The sequence below is a fragment of the Papaver somniferum genome, unplaced genomic scaffold (genome assembly GCF_003573695.1).
Source record: "Papaver somniferum cultivar HN1 unplaced genomic scaffold, ASM357369v1 unplaced-scaffold_33, whole genome shotgun sequence".
Lineage (NCBI taxonomy): Eukaryota > Viridiplantae > Streptophyta > Magnoliopsida > Ranunculales > Papaveraceae > Papaver > Papaver somniferum.
In genome coordinates, this window is record NW_020644373.1 from 1,894,213 (window position 1) to 1,913,662 (window position 19,450).

At 36.4% G+C, this 19,450-nt stretch overlaps 3 protein-coding genes across 15 annotated transcripts; 1 reads left to right on the forward strand and 2 right to left on the reverse strand.

Moving 5' to 3' along the window:
- Positions 1–2,480: 2,480 nt before the first annotated feature.
- Positions 2,481–3,194, reverse strand: LOC113342004 (transcription initiation factor TFIID subunit 11-like). The gene has a single exon (XM_026586673.1). It carries the CDS (start codon positions 3,192–3,194, stop codon positions 2,481–2,483), a length of 714 nt encoding a protein of 237 aa, XP_026442458.1.
- A 5,072-nt stretch (positions 3,195–8,266) lies between these two features.
- Positions 8,267–10,035, forward strand: LOC113342005. The gene is made up of 2 exons (XM_026586674.1): positions 8,267–8,941; positions 9,301–10,035. The coding sequence occupies exons 1-2, from the start codon at positions 8,267–8,269 to the stop codon at positions 10,033–10,035; spliced, it is 1,410 nt and encodes a 469-aa protein (XP_026442459.1).
- Positions 10,036–13,560: 3,525 nt separating this feature from the next.
- LOC113342031 lies at positions 13,561–18,378 on the reverse strand. Of its 13 annotated transcripts, none has more exons than XR_003356342.1 (6): positions 16,193–18,378; positions 15,445–16,086; positions 15,302–15,371; positions 14,095–14,183; positions 13,841–13,905; positions 13,561–13,730 (listed from the first exon to the last, which is right to left on the reverse strand). XR_003356342.1 is itself a non-coding variant. In XM_026586697.1 (6 exons), exons 2-6 carry the CDS (start codon positions 15,494–15,496, stop codon positions 13,899–13,901), a joined length of 279 nt encoding a protein of 92 aa, XP_026442482.1. In that variant the 5' UTR covers positions 15,497–16,086; positions 16,193–18,378; the 3' UTR covers positions 13,737–13,898. The 13 variants fall into 13 exon arrangements, 6 of the variants coding, with proteins under 6 accessions (XP_026442482.1, XP_026442481.1, XP_026442478.1 ...); XM_026586697.1 differs by lacking the exon at positions 13,561–13,730 and adding an exon at positions 14,452–14,524 and having other exon boundaries at positions 13,737–13,905; positions 15,302–15,359; XM_026586696.1 differs by lacking the exon at positions 13,561–13,730 and adding an exon at positions 14,452–14,524 and having other exon boundaries at positions 13,737–13,905.
- Positions 18,379–19,450: the final 1,072 nt, after the last annotated feature.

Here is a 19,450-nt window from a genome sequence, read left to right on the forward strand (position 1 = left end):
GTTTACTATAGGTTATGTATAAAAAGGTATATATACGTGTATTCTCTTTGATTTCCGAAGTAAGTTGGATGTTAATCCTATATTTTTGTATCATATTCTTTTTCTGTTTGTATAAATTTTTAGAACTTCGTAAAAGGTATTGGGATTATATTGGGTTGTAGTTATGTGAAAATTGTTGCCATTCAATTTTAACATTTCTATATTTTGCACATTTTTAAGTAAAAATATAAAATTCCCCTATTAATAAGATAAGATGCTTTATGTATTTTTGGTTAGTTATCAGTGTAAAATAATGCATTCAAAACAAATTTAAGTATACTTCAACCAAAAAAAGAAGAACATATCTAAGTAAAAATTGGTGATTGTTAATTAAAGATCATCACTAGCTTGGGAATTAGCGCATACTTATGCTTCTATCTCTTTAATATTGAATTTTATTCCAGTTTGCTTAATTCGAAGTGTTTGAATTGAAAGGAATGCTAAATTTTTTTCCTGATAAAGTTAATAATGTAGCGACTATAATGAAGAAGGCAATTTATCATTGTTGGTCTTTGATATATAAGAGTTTTGAGTCCGTTGACCACTCTGAGATCATGAAAAGTTGGAATTTTTTTTTTGATTATGTTTAGCTAAAGATTGTATGTAATAAGGTGGTATAAGCCTCTTATACCTTCTCTTCTTTGCGATCAATAAATATTTTCTTTGCCAGTCAAAAATAAATAAATAGCGTTCTGGAACAACAAGTTGTAAAGAGTCAAACATACGTTGAACCAGTGTTAGAAAATTTAAATATATATATATATAGGAAAAATGTTAAATACGTAAAGAAGATAACTTTTTATAGCAGCAACGTCAAGCCAACATCAGGTCATACCCTAGTAATAACATATAATATAATATCCATTTCTTTCCCACAACACTATCAATAACGAAAACAAAAACAGATGCATAACAACTTTTTCTTCTTCTGCTTTTTTCTTTGAGGTTTGTTTATTTGTAGCTCGATCCGTTTCGGATACAATCTTAGATCCCGTTAATTCTGACAATTCAAGATTCAAAAGGGTTTGGTCTTTGCGGAATAAGTGAGTTTCATAATGTAACATAAATGCCATCTTAATCCAAAAACCTAAACGGGCTTCTCCTTTTAACCTCCACAATGAACCAACCAACAGTAGAAGAGATGAGACGTCTATGGAGCACATCCCAACTGTTTCCAGCGACATGAAATTCCCTTCTCACCCAGTCTCCAAGCTCCTCGACCCTTTCTTCGGTAATTTTCGCCTTCTCGGCCATTTAAAGAAACAATAGTAATATACTCATCATAGATTTAATTCTTTCCAAATTTAGTTGCGTATACATAATTAAATATGACTGAATCATCAATTGTTGTTTGCTAGCATCTCTTGATGTGGCTGTAAAAATTTATCAGCAGGTGGACTACAAAGGACTATACAAATTTAAACAGCAAGTGTTGTATAAATTAATCTATTGGAAAAAAATTCAGTTCCTAAACACAAACATTTACCTGGATCCTGAAAAACAAAATCACTTTTCCCTTTGGACCAAAATCACTTCCTCCTCAGCCACTTTCAAGTTTGTATGAAGTGCATTTTTCTGTTGCATCCGCTGATCCAGAATCCCATCCAGAAAAGAAGATATGGATTCAATAAATGTAAAGAACATCTCAATCTTACCTGTTAGAAGAGAAAATACTAAGATGAAGATGCGCACTTGAAATCCCTTGACACAAAAGAAATGATCTAATACTTCATCGGATCTCCGTAAATTCTCCCTTTCTACATTGAACAAAGACACCTTTCGTGATATAAAGAAAATCTTCCTGAATGTGTTTCACAATTCATACACTAGATCTCCTGATTTCTACTCTAATTCATTCAATCATCCTTTGTCTGCTAAAAGCCTGTTATTTCTACCTTTGTAATACTATCTACAACAATTTCAAGCACAAGAACCTGACACCAATTTCAAATTACATCTCTTTCAGTAACACACAATTAGTTCATACCTTTGTTCTTACACGAGAGGAAAATAGCACTAAGAAATTTTGTTACAATCCCATTAACATCACTGAAATCAGTCAAAGCAGAAACTTAAACCATTACATTACTTCAGAGTTTCTTTCCAGCATATTCAACAAAATCAATACCTCCTGGTGCACTACAGTTCTAAAGCCAAAAAAACAAGATAAACTTCTATCATTTCAAGAACATAACCACCAGAAAAGTTTTAAAAGAACAAACCAAAACAACTGTTCAACCATTTTTTTCTATACACACCACCTGCACCAACAAAAGAAAGCAAGAACCGTCCGACAAAAGAAGAGTAACACCATCAACCATAGAGCTAGGAGGAATGAGAAGAGATACTGGAAATACCATAGCGTCAAAAACTTGTGACCATCTTCAAAATCTTCTCTAACATTGAAGATTTGGCTTATCCCAGTACTTGTGAAGAGACGACTAATAGTCATCATCATCAGAATTCCAATCCTCCTCTTCTCGGAACCACTCATCAGCACTTTCAGAAGGTGCAGGAGATGTGTCGACAGACGACGGAGTACTCTCAACATCATCAGCATCACTTCCATCCCGATCTCCATCGGTCTCATCTTCTAGGGTCTCCTCACTATCACTGCTACTCTCCCCCTCACGCATAGTCCTTGCATAAATCTTGGGATTTAACAGTTCAAACTCAAATATCCCCTTCAATTTCCTATCATTATACTCATCCATCCTTGCTTTATCTGCTGCAGCATCAGAATCCAAATCGCTGGTGTTCACCTCCTCAATATCATACTCCATCCCCTCTTCTGATTCCTCAGAATCCTCTTTGGTTGCACTCCCATATCCCTTGCAGTCTGAATGCTTCTTCATCCATTCCTCTCCCTTCCTCTGATCATATGCCAAAAACTTGGGCTTCCATGCAGCAAACTTACGATCATACTTTTCCTTCTCCTCTCTTCTCCTTTGTTCTTCTTCTTCATGTCGATGACTCATTTCTTGATGACGGTGATCAGTCTCTGCTTGAATGTGATCTCTCAATTGCTGAAGTTCACTGGTACTCAAAGTCGGAACTAGATTTTCGGCTTGTTCAAAGAGGATTGAAAGTGGGGAATCATTCTGATTATTGGAAACACCATTGTTGGAAGCATTCTCACTACCTTGATTTTCCATTATCTAATTTAGATTTCTTAAACCTAAGCTTTCCTTCTTCTGGTAAAATTGCTAATGGTTATGCTAATTTCATCCGTAACCATCCTTTTAAAGGGAAACACGCCTTCATTAACTGTCATTTAAGGCCTTTGGTTATCAGTTCCGTCACTTTGTTCCTCACGCCTCTTCAAAGCTATGCGTACTGTTCCAACTTCTCCACCATAATTTCCCTATAAACACCTATTTTCAACACCTAACCCCTTCATTACTCATAACCCCCCATGGAACTGTCTTCAAGAGGTGTATTGGTAGGTTATCTACTCATAAAGTAAGTTGGGGTCTAATTAAAATTTTGTGTTTTATGCAGACTAGAAGAGTGCAGCACCAGTTGAGAGGCACCATTGCGGCCTGGGGTATGTCTGCCAGATGGGTTACTAGCAACAGAACCAAATCTATGTTACCTATTGAACCACAACAATACCCTCTAAACCATCATCAACACCAAATATTTTCCCTCCTCTCCTTTCTTTACCTCTCATTTTATAATTCTATTACCATTATTTCGTTTCGCGGCTTGAGAAAAGACAAACCTAATAAATATCCAACAACCTCAAAGTACGTCATGCATTACCAACCAAACCTATCTCAGAAAAACAAACAATGTATTATTGGGTTTGTCCTTACACGGATTTAATTCCGTAACACTCACGTCAATATCTCAAATCTGATAGTGTTCATAAAGCAAGAATATGAAAGTGACTTTCCTTATGATAAATCTATTCCACACAGCAATCTTTGCAGTACAACAACAACTACCTTATACCAAATTTCTCCTGAAATCTTTCTAGTTCATAGTCAACATTTTCCTCATTCCTCTTTTAAGGTTCAAATCCATAAACAAACAAACTACCCCCCTGCTCAAATGGTTTGAGATTTTCTGTAATCAATACCATCATAGTATCAGCAAGAGATTCTTTTCTCTACAACTGTATCTTATATTATTTACTTGGAATACTGACCTCCATCAAACCATATTCATATATATCCAATTCTCTTACATTATGTAAATCCCAAACTCTTCAGAAAACACTCAGACTTTGAACCAAGAAATCCAAACCCTTTCTGCTCAAATGACTGAGAAATTAACTTTACCATCTACGCTCGCCAAACCAATTTTCATTGATAAAAAAGTCATTCTAGCTGAAGCTGATAGAAATTGAAAATGGTGCATAGCAGGATATGTTTGTTGTAAAACCTTGATTCCAACCTCCTCAATCAGGTTCTACATCTGCAATAACTGGCCTTTAGCTCAACATCCCACTATTACTACCATTAATGGCCAGCGAAATAAAGTTCTTATCCGTTTCTTATCTGAAGAGGACTTTAACAGAATCAATTCTCAAAAATCTTGGTTTGTTTGTGGATATCTTATGGTGTTGAAAGTAGTTCCAGTTCAAGGATGGCATGCAAACCACCAACTTCAGTTTGATGAAGAAATCATGTGGTTCATTCTATGCAACATTCCAAATGAATGCACAAAATTTGAGGATCTACAGAAACTCACTCTCAATATGGGGGAACTAATTGAAGCTCAAAATACTTTTGGTAAACATCCTCTTAAGAAGAATGTCAAAGTGTATATTCGAATCCCAGTTCAGAGAGCTTTACCAACAGGTATTCCCCTCTTTACAAGTGGAAGAACTTAACCTTTCCTGATTGAATGTAGACACATCATAGTACCAAGGTATTTCTGTAACTCTTATCGCATCCTTGATCATCAAGATCAAAATTGTCCTGCTTGGAAGTTGAAACAGAAAAATATCAAAGAACTTGATACTTCATGCAGCAAGTATGTTCTCCCAGCTGTCTCAAAGCTAATGATGCCTCCTACAATCAAGCAAGTAAATTCCTCCTCTGCTGCCATTACTGATACCATCATGCAACAAACTGAAACAGTTCCAGAAACACAGATTGAAACTCTTATTATTGAAGTGTGCAACAAAGGAAAAGCAGAAGCTATTGATCAAATTATGGAAAATACTATTCAGAAGATCTTATCTAACACTTTTCAGATGGGTCCTTTCGTAAGCAGATCCACTACCCTAAAGATCTTTGATGTTGGTCCTGTTCAGCAACAATTGACTCATCTGGAGAGTGGCCTGCCAATTATTCTCAAACAAGTTACAACTCAAAATGTTATTGTGGCTGCCTCTATTTCAGGTGCTGAGTCAACCCCTAGTGGTCCGATCCGTACTACAAATTCTTCAAGACGATTCAAAACTACTGCTATCCCAAATACCAATCCAATCACCACTAGAGGAACAATTAATTCAGCTGAACAAGATTCTCTAGAAAATCTCAAAATGAAAATTAACCCCGTAGCTGATTTAAGGAAACACACTAGAGCTAATTCTAGCTTGGATGGTATAGTGGTTATCCCTGAAGAACAAACTTCTACTGAACCTGATTATGCTCAACTCTGTCCTCCAATTACCAAATTGGGGGATTTATCAGCCATTGATCTATGTTCCCTCAATACCCAACCAGTTTTTAACTCTTTTGGGAGCTATAATGTACTTGATGACAATTCCCTAAGAAACAATGGTGTCCGCAATAATTCTCTTCTCAATGCTGCTAGTTATAGTCTGGATTCCTCCCAATATACTTCTCAGGGTGGTGACCTTATCTTGGTGGTGGATCTGATTCTACCACTCAGGTAAACTCTATCCCTTCAAACCCTTTATCTGATAACATCAATTCTACTATAAACCAGTTTCCTGTTAACAATATCAACATTGTTGCTTGGAACATTAGAGGCTTTGGGAAAAAAACTGCTAATAAAGAACTTAGTTTGCTATGTAGGAATGTTAACCCTGATATCATTTTTCTCTCTGAGACTAAAATGGGGAAAGATATGGCGGCTAGGAAACTTAAAAATATGGGTTTTCCTTGCATTTTCAATGTCCCTAGTGTGGGTAGAAGTGGTGGTCTTGTGTTGGCTTGGAAAAAGGAAATTCACCTAAATGTTATATCTTCCAGCTTGAGGGGCATCTATGTTACTTCAACTGACATCATACACCCAAAAAATTGCCATATTCACTTTGTTTATGGGGAACCTAATAGTAGTCTTAGATCTGCCTTTTGGGAACAACAGTGCTTACAACCTAATTCTCCCATAGATGACCCTGTTTTCTTCATAAGAGATTTCAACACCCTTCTAAGAACTGAAGATAAAAATGGGGGCATTGAAGTTAATGATTCTGATTTTGATTATCTTAGAAACTTCTGTTCTGTTTTTAACCTGCATGATCCTGGATTTTCTGGTCCTAGATTCACTTGGTCCAGTATGCAACAAGGTCCTGGTTTAATTCTTGAAAGGTTAGACAGATGCTTCCTAAACCAAATTGTTGAACATCTTTGCCCAAATTTTTGTGTTAATAACCTTCCTAGGGATTCTTCTGATCATTGCCTCATGCATATAGGATTCAATTATGAGGATATTTGTATGTCTAGACCCTTCCATTTCATGGCTATGTGGATTGAGGATCCCACCTGCAGGGACATTATATCCACTTCCTGGTCTGTTAATGTTATAGGATCTCCAGCATACAAACTAAGAGCAAAACTTCTTAGTACCAAAAAAGGTCTCAGAGATTGGAACAAATCTTCTTTTGGTAATATTCAAACTGATATATCTACTATTAGGAAAAAGTTGTTAGTTCTGCAGATTTCTGATCCTACTGATACTAACACTACTGCTAGACTTAAAGCCAGGCTAGAGTATCTTTACACTCTGGAAGAACTTTATTGGAAAGACAAGTATAGAGAGGTGTGGCTTATGGAAGGTGACAGAAACACTCCCTATTTCCATAAAGTCACCAGTTTCAAGAGAAAAATAAATGGTATCAGTTGGATCAAAGATTCCTCTAATACTCTTCTAACTAATAGAGATAGTATAGGGAATTCTTTCATAGATTATTTCAAAAATATTTACTCTTCTCAACCACAACAATTCCAAGATGAGATTTTGAATGATTTTTCTGCTAAATTTTCTACTGACAATAATGACATTTTAAACCTACCTCTTACAGCTGAGAAAATTAAAAATGCTGTCTTTCAAATGGGGGGGAAAAATCCCCTGGCCCTGATGGTTTTACAGGCCTTTTTTATCAAAAAAATTGGGATATTGTTGGAGAAGCAGTTATTGATATGACCCAAACCTGCTTCAAAACATGGCATATTGCTAAAGTGTTTAACCATACCAACATTGCTCTTATCCCCAAAGTCCCTCTAGTTGAGTTAGTTAACCAGTATAGACCCATAGGACTCTGTAATTTCATTTACAAAATCCTCTCTAAAACTCTAGATAACAGGTTAAAACCCTTTATGAACAATATCATATCCCAAAACCAAAGTGCCTTCATACCAAAGAGGTGTATCTCTGATAATATTCTTCTAGCTAATGAAGCCATATATTTTGTCAATCATAATGACAAAGCTGAGGGTACTGCTTCCATTAAACTTGATATGTCTAAAGCGTATGATAAATTATAGTGGTCTTTCCTTGAACAAGTTTTGAGAAAAATGGGCCTAGCTGAAAACTGGATTAAACTCATAAACCAATGTGTTTCCACAGTTTCTTATTCTATTCTTTTAAATGGTAGTCCTACTGGCTTTTTCCAACCAGAAATAGGATTAAGGCAAGGAGATCCTCTGTCCCCATATCTCTATATCATCTGTTCTGAGGCTCTTTCCTCTTATATAGATAGTCTTCAAAGGAAGGGTACCCTGAGTGGTATCAAAGTTTGTAAAAATGCCCCTGAGATGACTTACTCATGTTTGCTGATGATTCTCTCCTGTTTACTTCTGCTACCATAGAAAACTTCACTGCTATAAAAGACTACCTCCAAAAATACTGCCTAGCCTCTGGCCAGGAAATTAATTTTGATAAATCTGGCATTTTATTCAGTAGAAGAATTCCTGAGCATAGGAAGTCTCTTTTAGCTAACATTCTGGATATTCAAAACAGAGATCTAGGATAGAAATATCTTGGGACTCCAACTGTGTTCCAGGATTCAAAAATCCAAACGCATATGGGTATTCTCCAAGCTGTGGATGCCAGAATTACTATCTGGCTACATAAGCTCCTTTCTCAGGCTGCTAGAACTACTCTGGTCAAACACATTGGTCAAGCCATTCCTCTTTTTCATATGGGTGCTTTCTTAGTCCCAAAACATCTCTGTAGACAGATGGATGCTCACCTTTGTAAATTCTGGTGGGGAGAGACCCTAGACCCAAAAGATAGGAAGCTCCATCTTTTGGGTTGGGATACTCTTTGCTCTCCTAAATCTGAAGGTGGTTTGGGATTTAGAAAGGCTGAAATAAACAATCTAGCTATGTTAGCCAGGAATGCCTGGAAAATTATTGAAAACCCTGATTGCATGTTAGCCAAGACTTTAAAAGCTAAATACTTTCCTAGAACTGATTTTCTAAATGCTAGGTGTCCGGATAAGTGTTCTTGGACATGGAGATGCTTACATGCTATAAAAGAGTTGATAAAACCTTTTATTTCCTGGACTGTTGGAGATGGAAAGTTCATTGATCCTTGGTGTGATAAATGGATTCCATCTTTGGGTTCTGCAACCCCCAACCCTCTTGTCCCGCCTGATCCCAGTATCAAAGTTGACTACTTCATTGATGAGAACACTAGAACCTGGAATGTGTCCAGACTTAACACCCACTTTGATGATGCCTCTGTTAAGAAGATTGTCACTATTCCCTTAAGCCAGCTTTGCACTCCTGATAGGAGGGCTTGGGATCTTTCAAAGAATGATAAATTTTCTTCAAAATCTGCCTACTTGGGACTCAGAGGCATCAAACCCTCTCCCTGTAAAAATCTTTGGTTGCATATTTGGAAAATTAGAGTTCCTTACAGAATTCAATTATTCCTTTGAAAAGCTGCTAAAAATGCTCTACCTGCTAGAACTGTCATTCACACTAGAATGCCTATGCACTCTGTTGATTGTGCTAGGTGTAAGTATCATGCATGCTTTAGTTTTGTGTCCTTTTGCTTCTAAGGTCTGGTTTTTTATCAAGCTTCTGCATAAACACCTCTTTTTTTTCTCAGAAAAATTTCCATCATTGGCTTATGCTTTGGCTTCTGGATCAAAATTCCAGACTGCCTGATGACTCTCAAGGTCTTTTTTTTGCTATCCTTTGGTCTCTTTGGACTAGTAGAAACAACTTGATTTTTCAAAATTTATCTGAAAATCATAATGTTGTTATAGAAAGAGCCAGAGCCATGTTACTCACCAGGAAAATTATCCCTATTGTTACCACTACTACCCCTATAGTTCTAAGTGACAAATGGATGCCCCCTTCGTTTGGTTGGATAAAATGTAACACATATCGAGCATTTGATGACATTACTGGAGAAAATGGTGCAGGTTATGTGATGAGAGATTTCACTAGTAAAGCTTCTTTCTGTGCTGCTATAGTGTTTGAAGTTTCATCTGCAGAAGAAGCGGAAGCTAGAGCTATCTGGGGAGTTCTAAAGAAAGCAGTGGATAAGAAGGTGATGCATATCATCACAGAAAAAGATGCAAAAAAACTGGTGGAACAATTTTCTTTTGGACTTTTTGATGGTGATTCTAGTACGGATGCCATATTCAAAGACATTAAATTGTATTCTTCTAAGTTATCATCTTGTATTTTTAGTTTTAAACCTAGAACTTGTAATTCTGTTGCTCATGAGCTAGCTCAATGGGAAAAACATAAGAAATCCTCCATGTCCTGGTCTGTGCCTCCTGCCTGGCTAGCACCAACAGTTGAGGGGACCATTAGCCTTTTTGAAGGCCTTTGATTAAAAAAAAAAGATCCCTTGACACCACCGTAGGCTTCTGGGGTTCAACAAAAGAGCATAATCATTGGAAGCAAATAATAACGGAGCTTTGAATCCTAATCTAAAAATAGGGAGGAATTGAATTTATTTTCAAAGGTCGTGTTTCAATATATTCCTAATACATACCTTGTTTAGCATCTTAAGAAGCAAATATTCTCGCCATTAGAGAAACTTTGAAGAACCTTAGGAGATGAAGGAAGAACACAACTTGATTAAATGATTCCTTAATACAACTACTGTTTCGTGATTTAAGGGATCCTCATGATTAGGACGCTGCAGTTATTCGCAAACAATCACTATTAACAGTGTTTAAAATAGCGAAAGCGTAAAGCAATGCGCTCACTTAGTAAAGCGTAAAGCGCTATTAAAAAGCGTTAGTAAAGTGCTGCCACGCAAAATAGTTAGTAATATAAAGAAATAAATACTTATACATGTAAATGAAACTTCCTAGTATAAAATCAAAAAATCTGTATGAAACTAAGTTGTGAATGGAAATTAAGAAGTTCTGAAACCTAACAAAGGGAATAGTTAAACTATGTAACTATCCCAGAATGTCTGCATCGCCCAAATCATCCTCAAAATAGCAACCATCATCATCACCATGCCGAAGAAGAAAGGGCAGAGACTAGAAGAAAAAGAGGAAAAAGAAACGTTTTCTTCTTATAGAAATAGAATATAGAAGTCCAAGATTGTTTTGGTTTTTTCAATATATGTATAAGATACAGGGCCTATTATTTTACTGGGCTATGTTTAAAAGCCGGTTATTTATTTTTTTATTAATATTAGGGGAAATTAGGTGGAGACCCAAAAAAAATAATATTCTCATTGTCAAGCCCACAATTAATTTTGGGTACCGTGACACCCATAATTATATGAAATTCTTAAAAATGTATGCATGACGGATTATGCATCCGCATGACAGGTTATACATCAGGGGTATAATTGGAAACACAACTTGGATATAACATATCTAAAAATCCGCGCCTTGGAATGTTACAAATTTTTTATATCGTTGGAAATCTTTTTAAGAGAGCTGCGCAACGAGTACAAACAAGAATATCAAATTTTTGTTTTTCACGAAAAAATCGGAGGTGATCATCATTTTAGGCAAAATTTTCAAAAACTTGATACATAACCATTATGCAGCCACCAAAAAAGATGCATAACACATTCTGCAGACGCATAACAAATTATGCAACCATTTTCTCCACTGCATAACAAATTATGCATTTGGATAACAAAGTTATGCATCTATAACAAGTTATGTAACCATTGTATTAGTGCGTACATAAAAAATTGATGCATAATGCATTATGCATCTATTTTGTCGATGCATAAAAGATTATGCAACAATTTTCTCGATGCATATTGCATTATGCAGCCATATTTTCGGATGCATAACAGGTTATGCATCCATTTTCGTGACTGCATAACATGTAATGCAGATGTTATTGTAGGTGCATGACAAGTTATGCAGTCTTTGTTTTTGTTGGTTTTAATAGTGCCAAGAAAGTTGCTGCATAATGTGTTATGCAACCGTTTTCTGGAATGCATAACAAGTTATGCAACAAATTTTGTAGATGCATAATAGGTTATGCATCCATTTTCACGACTGCATAACATGTTACGCAGAAATTTTCTCGACTGTATGACAGGTTATGCAGTCATAACGGCATTATCATCATCTTTCCTGTTTCAATATCTCCCATGCATACAAACCAAAACAGCATAAACACCCAATTTCAGTTCATTGTTGTTGAACTTCCGGCAACAATCCGTACAAAACCAGCCAAAAATTATCTTTACCTAACTCCTTTGTGTTCAGTCTCTTAAATCCATAAACGATTCTTGTTAGGCATTCCTACGCATGCACAATACAATACACAAACAAACCATTCAGAACAACGCTAGCTTATATCGTTATCCTAAGGTGTTGCGCGTAATAGCACCAACCTTCAAGTAAAAACACTGCTTCTCCATAACAGAAATAATATAAAGAGAAGAGACGCTTCACTGCCCCTTTCATCCCAACAAGAGTCACTCCCTCACAATCATATTCAGTCCATCACCACCAACTCTGAAAAAATTAAAAATTATTAGTCCAACATTAATAATAATTCAATGAATAAAACAGGAGGAATCGGAATCATTCTAAGCTATGTTTTTGTTTCTCCGCAGAATTATGTTTGTGGACAACACTGCAGAAATAGACATAGAGGAACAAAAATGGAACAGTTCCAGGTTTAGTTCGAGGAAAATTGTCCGTTTCTCCTGTACTAATGATATTTTGGAACTGATGTGGTTTACTAAGTTGTAACCACCATATTGTAAGCTGTCAATTTCATCCAAGACTCTTTGTAATTAGATTCTCTTTAAAACTTTATATACATATGTGTGCAGTCTGTGTTGCAAGTAGTATGGAGTGAACTGGTTGTAAAATCGTCTTCTCTGTCAAAATATAGATGTACAGAGAGACTTAACAAGAACTGCAGAAGAGGTCTACACAGCATCAACTTAAATAGAATCCTAAAGAATCATTTACGAAGTCTCGCGAGTCATGTATTGATAGTTGAACAGTACTTGCATTGCATATTGCATATTTAAAAAAAAAATATGAAAAAACAAACATGTAAGCTACCGAAAATTTCAGATTTCCCGTCATTCGGGGTAAATTTGCAAATCTCAATATCTAAGTTTTCTGAGATTAAATACACGGGTTTGTAAATCCAGTTTGACTAATCACAAATCTTTAATTAAAATTTTTTTGTGAGAGAAAATCAATTTTCGATGTAGAGCAGGATCTGGGTTTTTATGAAATATTTTTTTCTAAAATTTGTCTTCCAAATAACTAGATTTGACTACTTCAAAAGCAAAATCAAGGAAAGAGAAGGGGTTCATCCTTTTAAGGTCGATCGTTGATGTAACTTTGTTTTGAAGGGGAAATCATATAGAAACCTCAACCCCAATTCCATCCATCAAATCTAAAACTTAGTTTTTTTATCAAGAGATCTAGATAAGAAACCTTACAAATTTCACATCTCTCCTTGTTAAGCCCTAATTACACCATCATTGATGAAGATTTTCATCTGATCTCTCCAATTTAGAGCATTCTTCAATAATACGCTTGCGAATTCTTTTGGTATTTCACTACAGTTGAGAGGAAGAAGAAGAATTGAGAAGTAGTTCGGTTAAAACAAAGACCAAAACATAATTTTATAAATTCTGGGCTTGAGGGAAATTTTGTAATAGAAAATGGGTGCGCCCGTAAACTTTTGGGACGGTGGGTTTGCCGGTGGAAAAAAATTAAAAAATGGGTGTGACCGTAGTTTTCACTTAATATTAACTTAATTTCATAGCGCAAGTTATGATGCGTTTTGGAAATGGGGCGTCAAAAAGCGCGCCCAAAATGCTTTTTTAAACAGTGACTGTTAGGATGTAATCTTAAATGGAACAACATGCTAGATGCAATACTCTTTAAGGGTTTGGTCATACAAATGCCTCTCATGTTCGTCTCCCAAAAAAATAGTTCAAAGAGAAGACAATTCATTCAGGCTACTGAAAAATAGCCAAAATACAATGATACGTACTGTAGTTGTCTCACTTGATGCAATTAACCGCGCATAAGTTACTCCACTCTTTGGTTTCATCTAATTGGGCTACCAAAAAAGTAAAAAAATTTAAGAAAAAATCATAACAGACCATGCGTAATCAAGACTAAACAACCAAGGCACTAATAAAAATAAAAATCAAATATTAGGGGTTACACCTGCCGAGATGATCCCACATATAAACATCCAATGTCAAAGTTCCCGGGGAATTCAACATCAACCCCTGTAATGTCAAGACAGAATCAAACAGAAGCGCCCAAAGAAAACCCCAAAAAAACTCATATGTTTATACCAAGGGAACGGTTGCCAATTTAATCAGCCGACTCTAAGGTTAGAATCCATTCACCACTCATAATCTTCACGATTCAAATGTAACAACTTGATTTAAGGGCAGCAAACTCTTATTCCTCACCAATTTAACGACAGCAGCAACAACTCATTTGTTCCGTTGTCTTTTCGGCCAGCTACTTGTCCATGATATTTCCCAAATCTCCACAGTTTCTGTCATCTCAGGAAACACAGCGATATCAGGAAACTCTCTTCCATTATTTTTCTATTAATGGAAGCACAATCATATCAGGAAACCGAAACTTAAAGCATCAGCGCTATAATCCAAAAGCAATAGCTTTGCTTCAATAGAGTTCCTCAGACAAAGTTCCATCAACCCTGAATAGTAGGCTCGGGAATTGAAGAGAGAATCAAAAAGAGGATTTGCATGAGGTCTCAGAAGAGATAAGTCAGAAGAGAATTGTTCGATTGAAAAACATACCAACACAAACAGAATGATTAATTGTGGAAGGAAACTTAATTTTCTAAACTTTTGCCTCGGGTTCTCTTCATCTCTGTTCAAATCACCGATTATAATAGCTTTGCGTCAATCGGTTTCCGTTGAAATTAATGAATGAACACACTAATCAATCATAAAAATTTAACGCACGAAAAGCCTATTGTTATGAACACTCTAATCAATCATAAAAATTTAACGCACGAAAAGCCTATTGTTATGAACAGAATACTCACAGAAGAGATGTCGCGAAGTCTTTAATACATCTCTTGGAATTAGAATTAGTAGACAACTACCTTATGGAAACAAATTTATATGAGGAAAGGCTCCATACGCAATTAGTGTCGGCATTAGGAACCACATTACTAAAGGGACCGTATCAATATCAGGAAACCCTGGGGATCCGACACGACGAAATCGATGGTCGGATATATCCGGATAGACAGACATCACTTCTTTTTATAATATAGATAGATTATATATTATACACAAAATTGGTTAAAAAGATCAAAATCAACAATTCCTGGGTGAAAAAGACATCTAGATTTTGATACTGTTTAAATGGACAAAAATATAAAAATAGCCATGATGTAGCCAGCTTCATCCTATCCATTTTCAAATACTTTTTCTTATTTTTAATTTACATCAGAATGCATCCAGTTTCATCCTCGTTATTTTTTAAGTTTAAGCCAGGATGAATCTAGTTTCATCCTTACTATTTTTTTTGTGTACATTTCACCCATACTAATTTTTACTCGTCCATTAGAACCATGTTTTAAAAGTATTTGGACAAATGGCCCATTTTCCGATATATATACGTGTAGAATATACATACCTCGTGTATGGCAAAAGCTGTCGAAAGGAGCTTAAAACACCAATGTAAACAATCTGAACTGCAGACAACACTGAAAACCCCAATGTCAAAAGCTTTAAAATGTTAACCAAGAGAAATGCATAAATGTGACGAAATGGTTTCACCTATTAGAGGAGAAACAACAAGTCCAATTCCCTTTAGCAAGTGCAAGTACATGGTAACGCATTGACAAGCACTGAATTATTCCGCCTTCTTTCATGTTCTGACACAACCTACATGAAATCAACATGTCATCACTTACAGCATCCCTTAAACAAGCATTTAATTGCACTCTTAGAAACAACATCGCACTTTTTCTTTAAAACTCAAAGATGAGCAATGACCACTCAGATACCAAAAGTATGTGTTCATCCGTTGACTGCATTTTCATCATCTAAATAAACAAATTCCGACCCTCTACACATAAACATTCTGAACACAACTAAATTTAATATATTCCACAACCCATAATGTTAACACCAACATTTGTCCAAACAAGTATGAGATACATTCATCTCAAAAGATATCTCTTTTACCGTTTGTTCTAGTGCACATACATATTGCCTCAGCCAACCTGGTGTATAAATAATGCTAAGGAAGATCACTACATGTCTCTTTCGCTATTTATAAGACAGTAAGCGTTTGTATGCATGGAAGGGAGCTCCAAAGCGCTTCAAGTAAATCAATGGATGCACCAACTGCATTTACTATATACAAAACAGGTAGACAATTGTATAAACCCACCCAATGGGTTTTTCGCCAGAGTCCTGCAAAAAAAAAGTTTGATGTATATGACATTTCCACTTGAGCATACATCATACCGAAAATACTTAATCAAACAAATTTTTTTTCTCAAAAAGAGATGATAATTACCATGGTTCATTAGTACGAAGATCAACTGATTTTACTTTTTCATATTTATTCTCTGATATGCATTAGGTCTGTAAGATTGAGACCCAAAAGTGTGCATTCTATAAAAGGATTCATGAAATATAAGTAAAGATCAATGAATACTTATCTAGCAAATAAGCTTTTTTGATCATGTTTATGACTGGTTCAGCTCCAATGAATATATTTTGAAATTTCTGGATTTAATAAATCCTTCCATCATTATGAGTGAATAAACAAATTCCTATCTGGACTGCAAATTGGGAAATATGAAAAATTTGGCATAAATTTTTCTCCAAAATTTTTTCGAAATTTTATCTTCAACTGAAAATTGATATGAGACGATAACAAATCTAAACTCTGATTTTAAACCGAATCAAAAATTTGATAGAGTTTTAAAATCCTGAACTCAAAAAGAATCAGAAATTGGATTGCAAATTTAGACCTAATTTTTTCATAATCGCGAGTATAATTATAAGTTGACCGGAAAAGTAGTCGGAACATATCTCTGGTGACCGGCAAGGTCCACCCGGCCACCGGTCAAATGAAGCAAACGAGTCAACTCGGGAAGTCAACTGATTCACACCGAGTCAATGGGTCAGATGGCTAATCAGATGAGTCAGGTCTGGCTCAGTCTGATTCACTATGGTCTAGGCCAGAGTTGCTATCTTGCACGGCTACACTCAATGTTGTACCATGTTGGTGCATCACAGACTGAACTCCATCCGCAATGGCATTTCACCAGGCAGTATCCTGCAATTCTAACCACTGTCATTTCAATCTCAGCTTCACAGCACCAACAAAGTATCTATCTCAGTCTTGTCCACCACCAAATAACTCCCTCCTGCAATTGCTCAACAGCAACAGCTCCATCATTAACTACAAAAGCTACTGCATCCATTTGGGTTCCATACAAATCTGTCAAACTGCCAGATTCATCTTCATTCACAGAATCACAAACTCTTGAAACACCACCAACATCAGACATCATCCTCAGTCCTTCCTTAGCGATTCCATTTGACACCACCAGAGTAATGGTTTGCTTCCATCTCTTCTTTACATTCTCAACCTGCACCTGAAACTGCTGTACCTGCCCTAGACATTCATCTAAACAGTTCCATACACCCCGTAATAACATCGTTCAGTTGTACGAGCATCCATTCTGCACCAGCAACTCCACCAGAACCTTTGTCATTTCAGTCCATCTCGACTCCTAACCTGCACTGTCTTGTAACAATCTCCAGATCCATTACCACCTGCAATGCCATTACTTGTATGTGTTGATTGCTCTCTACTCCTGCGAAATACACTTAGCAGTTTCATTGTAGCAGCAACATTTCCTGTGACTGGATGGCAGGAGAGAAAACCATAAAAACCAGCTTCAAATCGAACCCATATCTCCTCTATTCAAACCAAGAAAACCCATATGAACTCAGCTACTAAACAACTCATTCTCAGTCCCAAATGCGAGCTCAAAACTACCAGAACTCGTTTAATTAACATCTTATGACCGATCCTTGGATGTGGTTGTTACCTATTGCTCACAGCGGCTAGTTGAGCTGATGACGGACTCGATCTGACCTCCATGAAACCCATCAAACCCATGGTTGGATCGACTGCAATCTCGACTGATTTATGCCCAAAATTTGACCCACACTCTGCCTGTAAACTTGAGCTATAATCTCCTCATAAAACTGAGCCACTGATTAATCCAGATACCCAACAAAATCCGCGAGTTCAACAGCTCAATTTCCTCCCTGTTTCTGGTCTCAAACACCACTAAATTCTCTCCATTCCCAGTTGAACACAAACTCAAAACCCCATCTGAATGCAACAACATCTTCAATCTTTTATCTGTGTTGTTTAAGAATCAATTACAGCACAAATTCTTGAGATTAAGCACACACCCAAGGTTTATCAACCCTTGAATCAATAATTAACATCACCAGATTCTAAAATCGATCATCTTCAACAAAACCCTAACTTCCTCTTCATCTTGTTCTTGACTGCAACAGATTCAAAACCCCCATCAATTTCTTCATCGATCCTCTGATTTCTGCATCTCACACTCTCATCTTCCATCGAATCTGAACTCAGTAGTTCCTTCCATCCTCTCTCAAGCCGCAGCCATTTTGGGTTTCAGGTGAAGAAATAAAAACCAATGATTTTGTTATCTCTGAAATTTAGGTTTCTGTAGTACAATAAAAGTGCATATAGCCACTTAGGTGAAGCAGATAAGGGGTACTCAGGATAGACAGCACCCACTCATTAGATACGGGCCAACAAAGATGTCCGCCCCTTGCTTTTCTAGACTAAGCTGCATTAGTTGTCTCCTATCGCTGGTTTGGCTCGGCTCCGCTCTGCTCGCAGTAGCAATTGCACATGAGGATTGACGCTTTTGCTCTTCTTCGAATCCTTCCACCAACATCAGCCGTCTCTTACATTTCAGACCCACTTCTTTTCTACAATTTCTCTTCATCACTAAAACAGTCGTGCTTTTCAGACATATATTTGCATCACTAAAGCCGACATGCTTTTCAGAAAGAAATTAAGAGATAGAAGCAAATAATGAGAAATAGTTCGTCTCCAACATCATTTGCACCTTTTTGCCTTTTAAGCGACGTTTCTTCTTCTTTTGTTCCAAATGACTCCAAAGTACCTAAACACTCAAAACCAAACATAAGATATATAATTTACAAGAAAAATAGCAAAGAAAGCATAAATATTAGATATAAAATTAGGTGTTTTGGACACCTATCAAATTCCCCCACACTTAGACTTTGCTAGTCCTCGAGCAAATCACCAAAAGAATTCTAAAACATACATACAACTCCGTTTCGTCGAGCCTACGGTCACTTTTAGCATAAATAACAAGCCTTTGAACCCCTAGGTGTCCCTAGTGGACGAATTGTAGTCTCGTGAAGGTTTACAAGAGGTTTGCCTACAAAATCTATTTTTCCAACTCCATCTACCTGTAACAAATCCATGAATGAATCCAAAATGGTTGCAAGAGGATGTACCTTGTTATGAATCCAAATTAATATATATAAATTAAGCAATGTTAAGAAAGTCGAACAAGCCACAATCTCGGAAACTAACAAACCACATTCACAAATGAATAGATTAAGAAGATGAAAATAGATATAGATGGTTGCGATGTTTACTAAAGTGATTGATGTTTCCCATATCTGTCTGAAGGTCGCTTCCAATGATGAACCTATGAATCCTATTGGATTGAGCTAC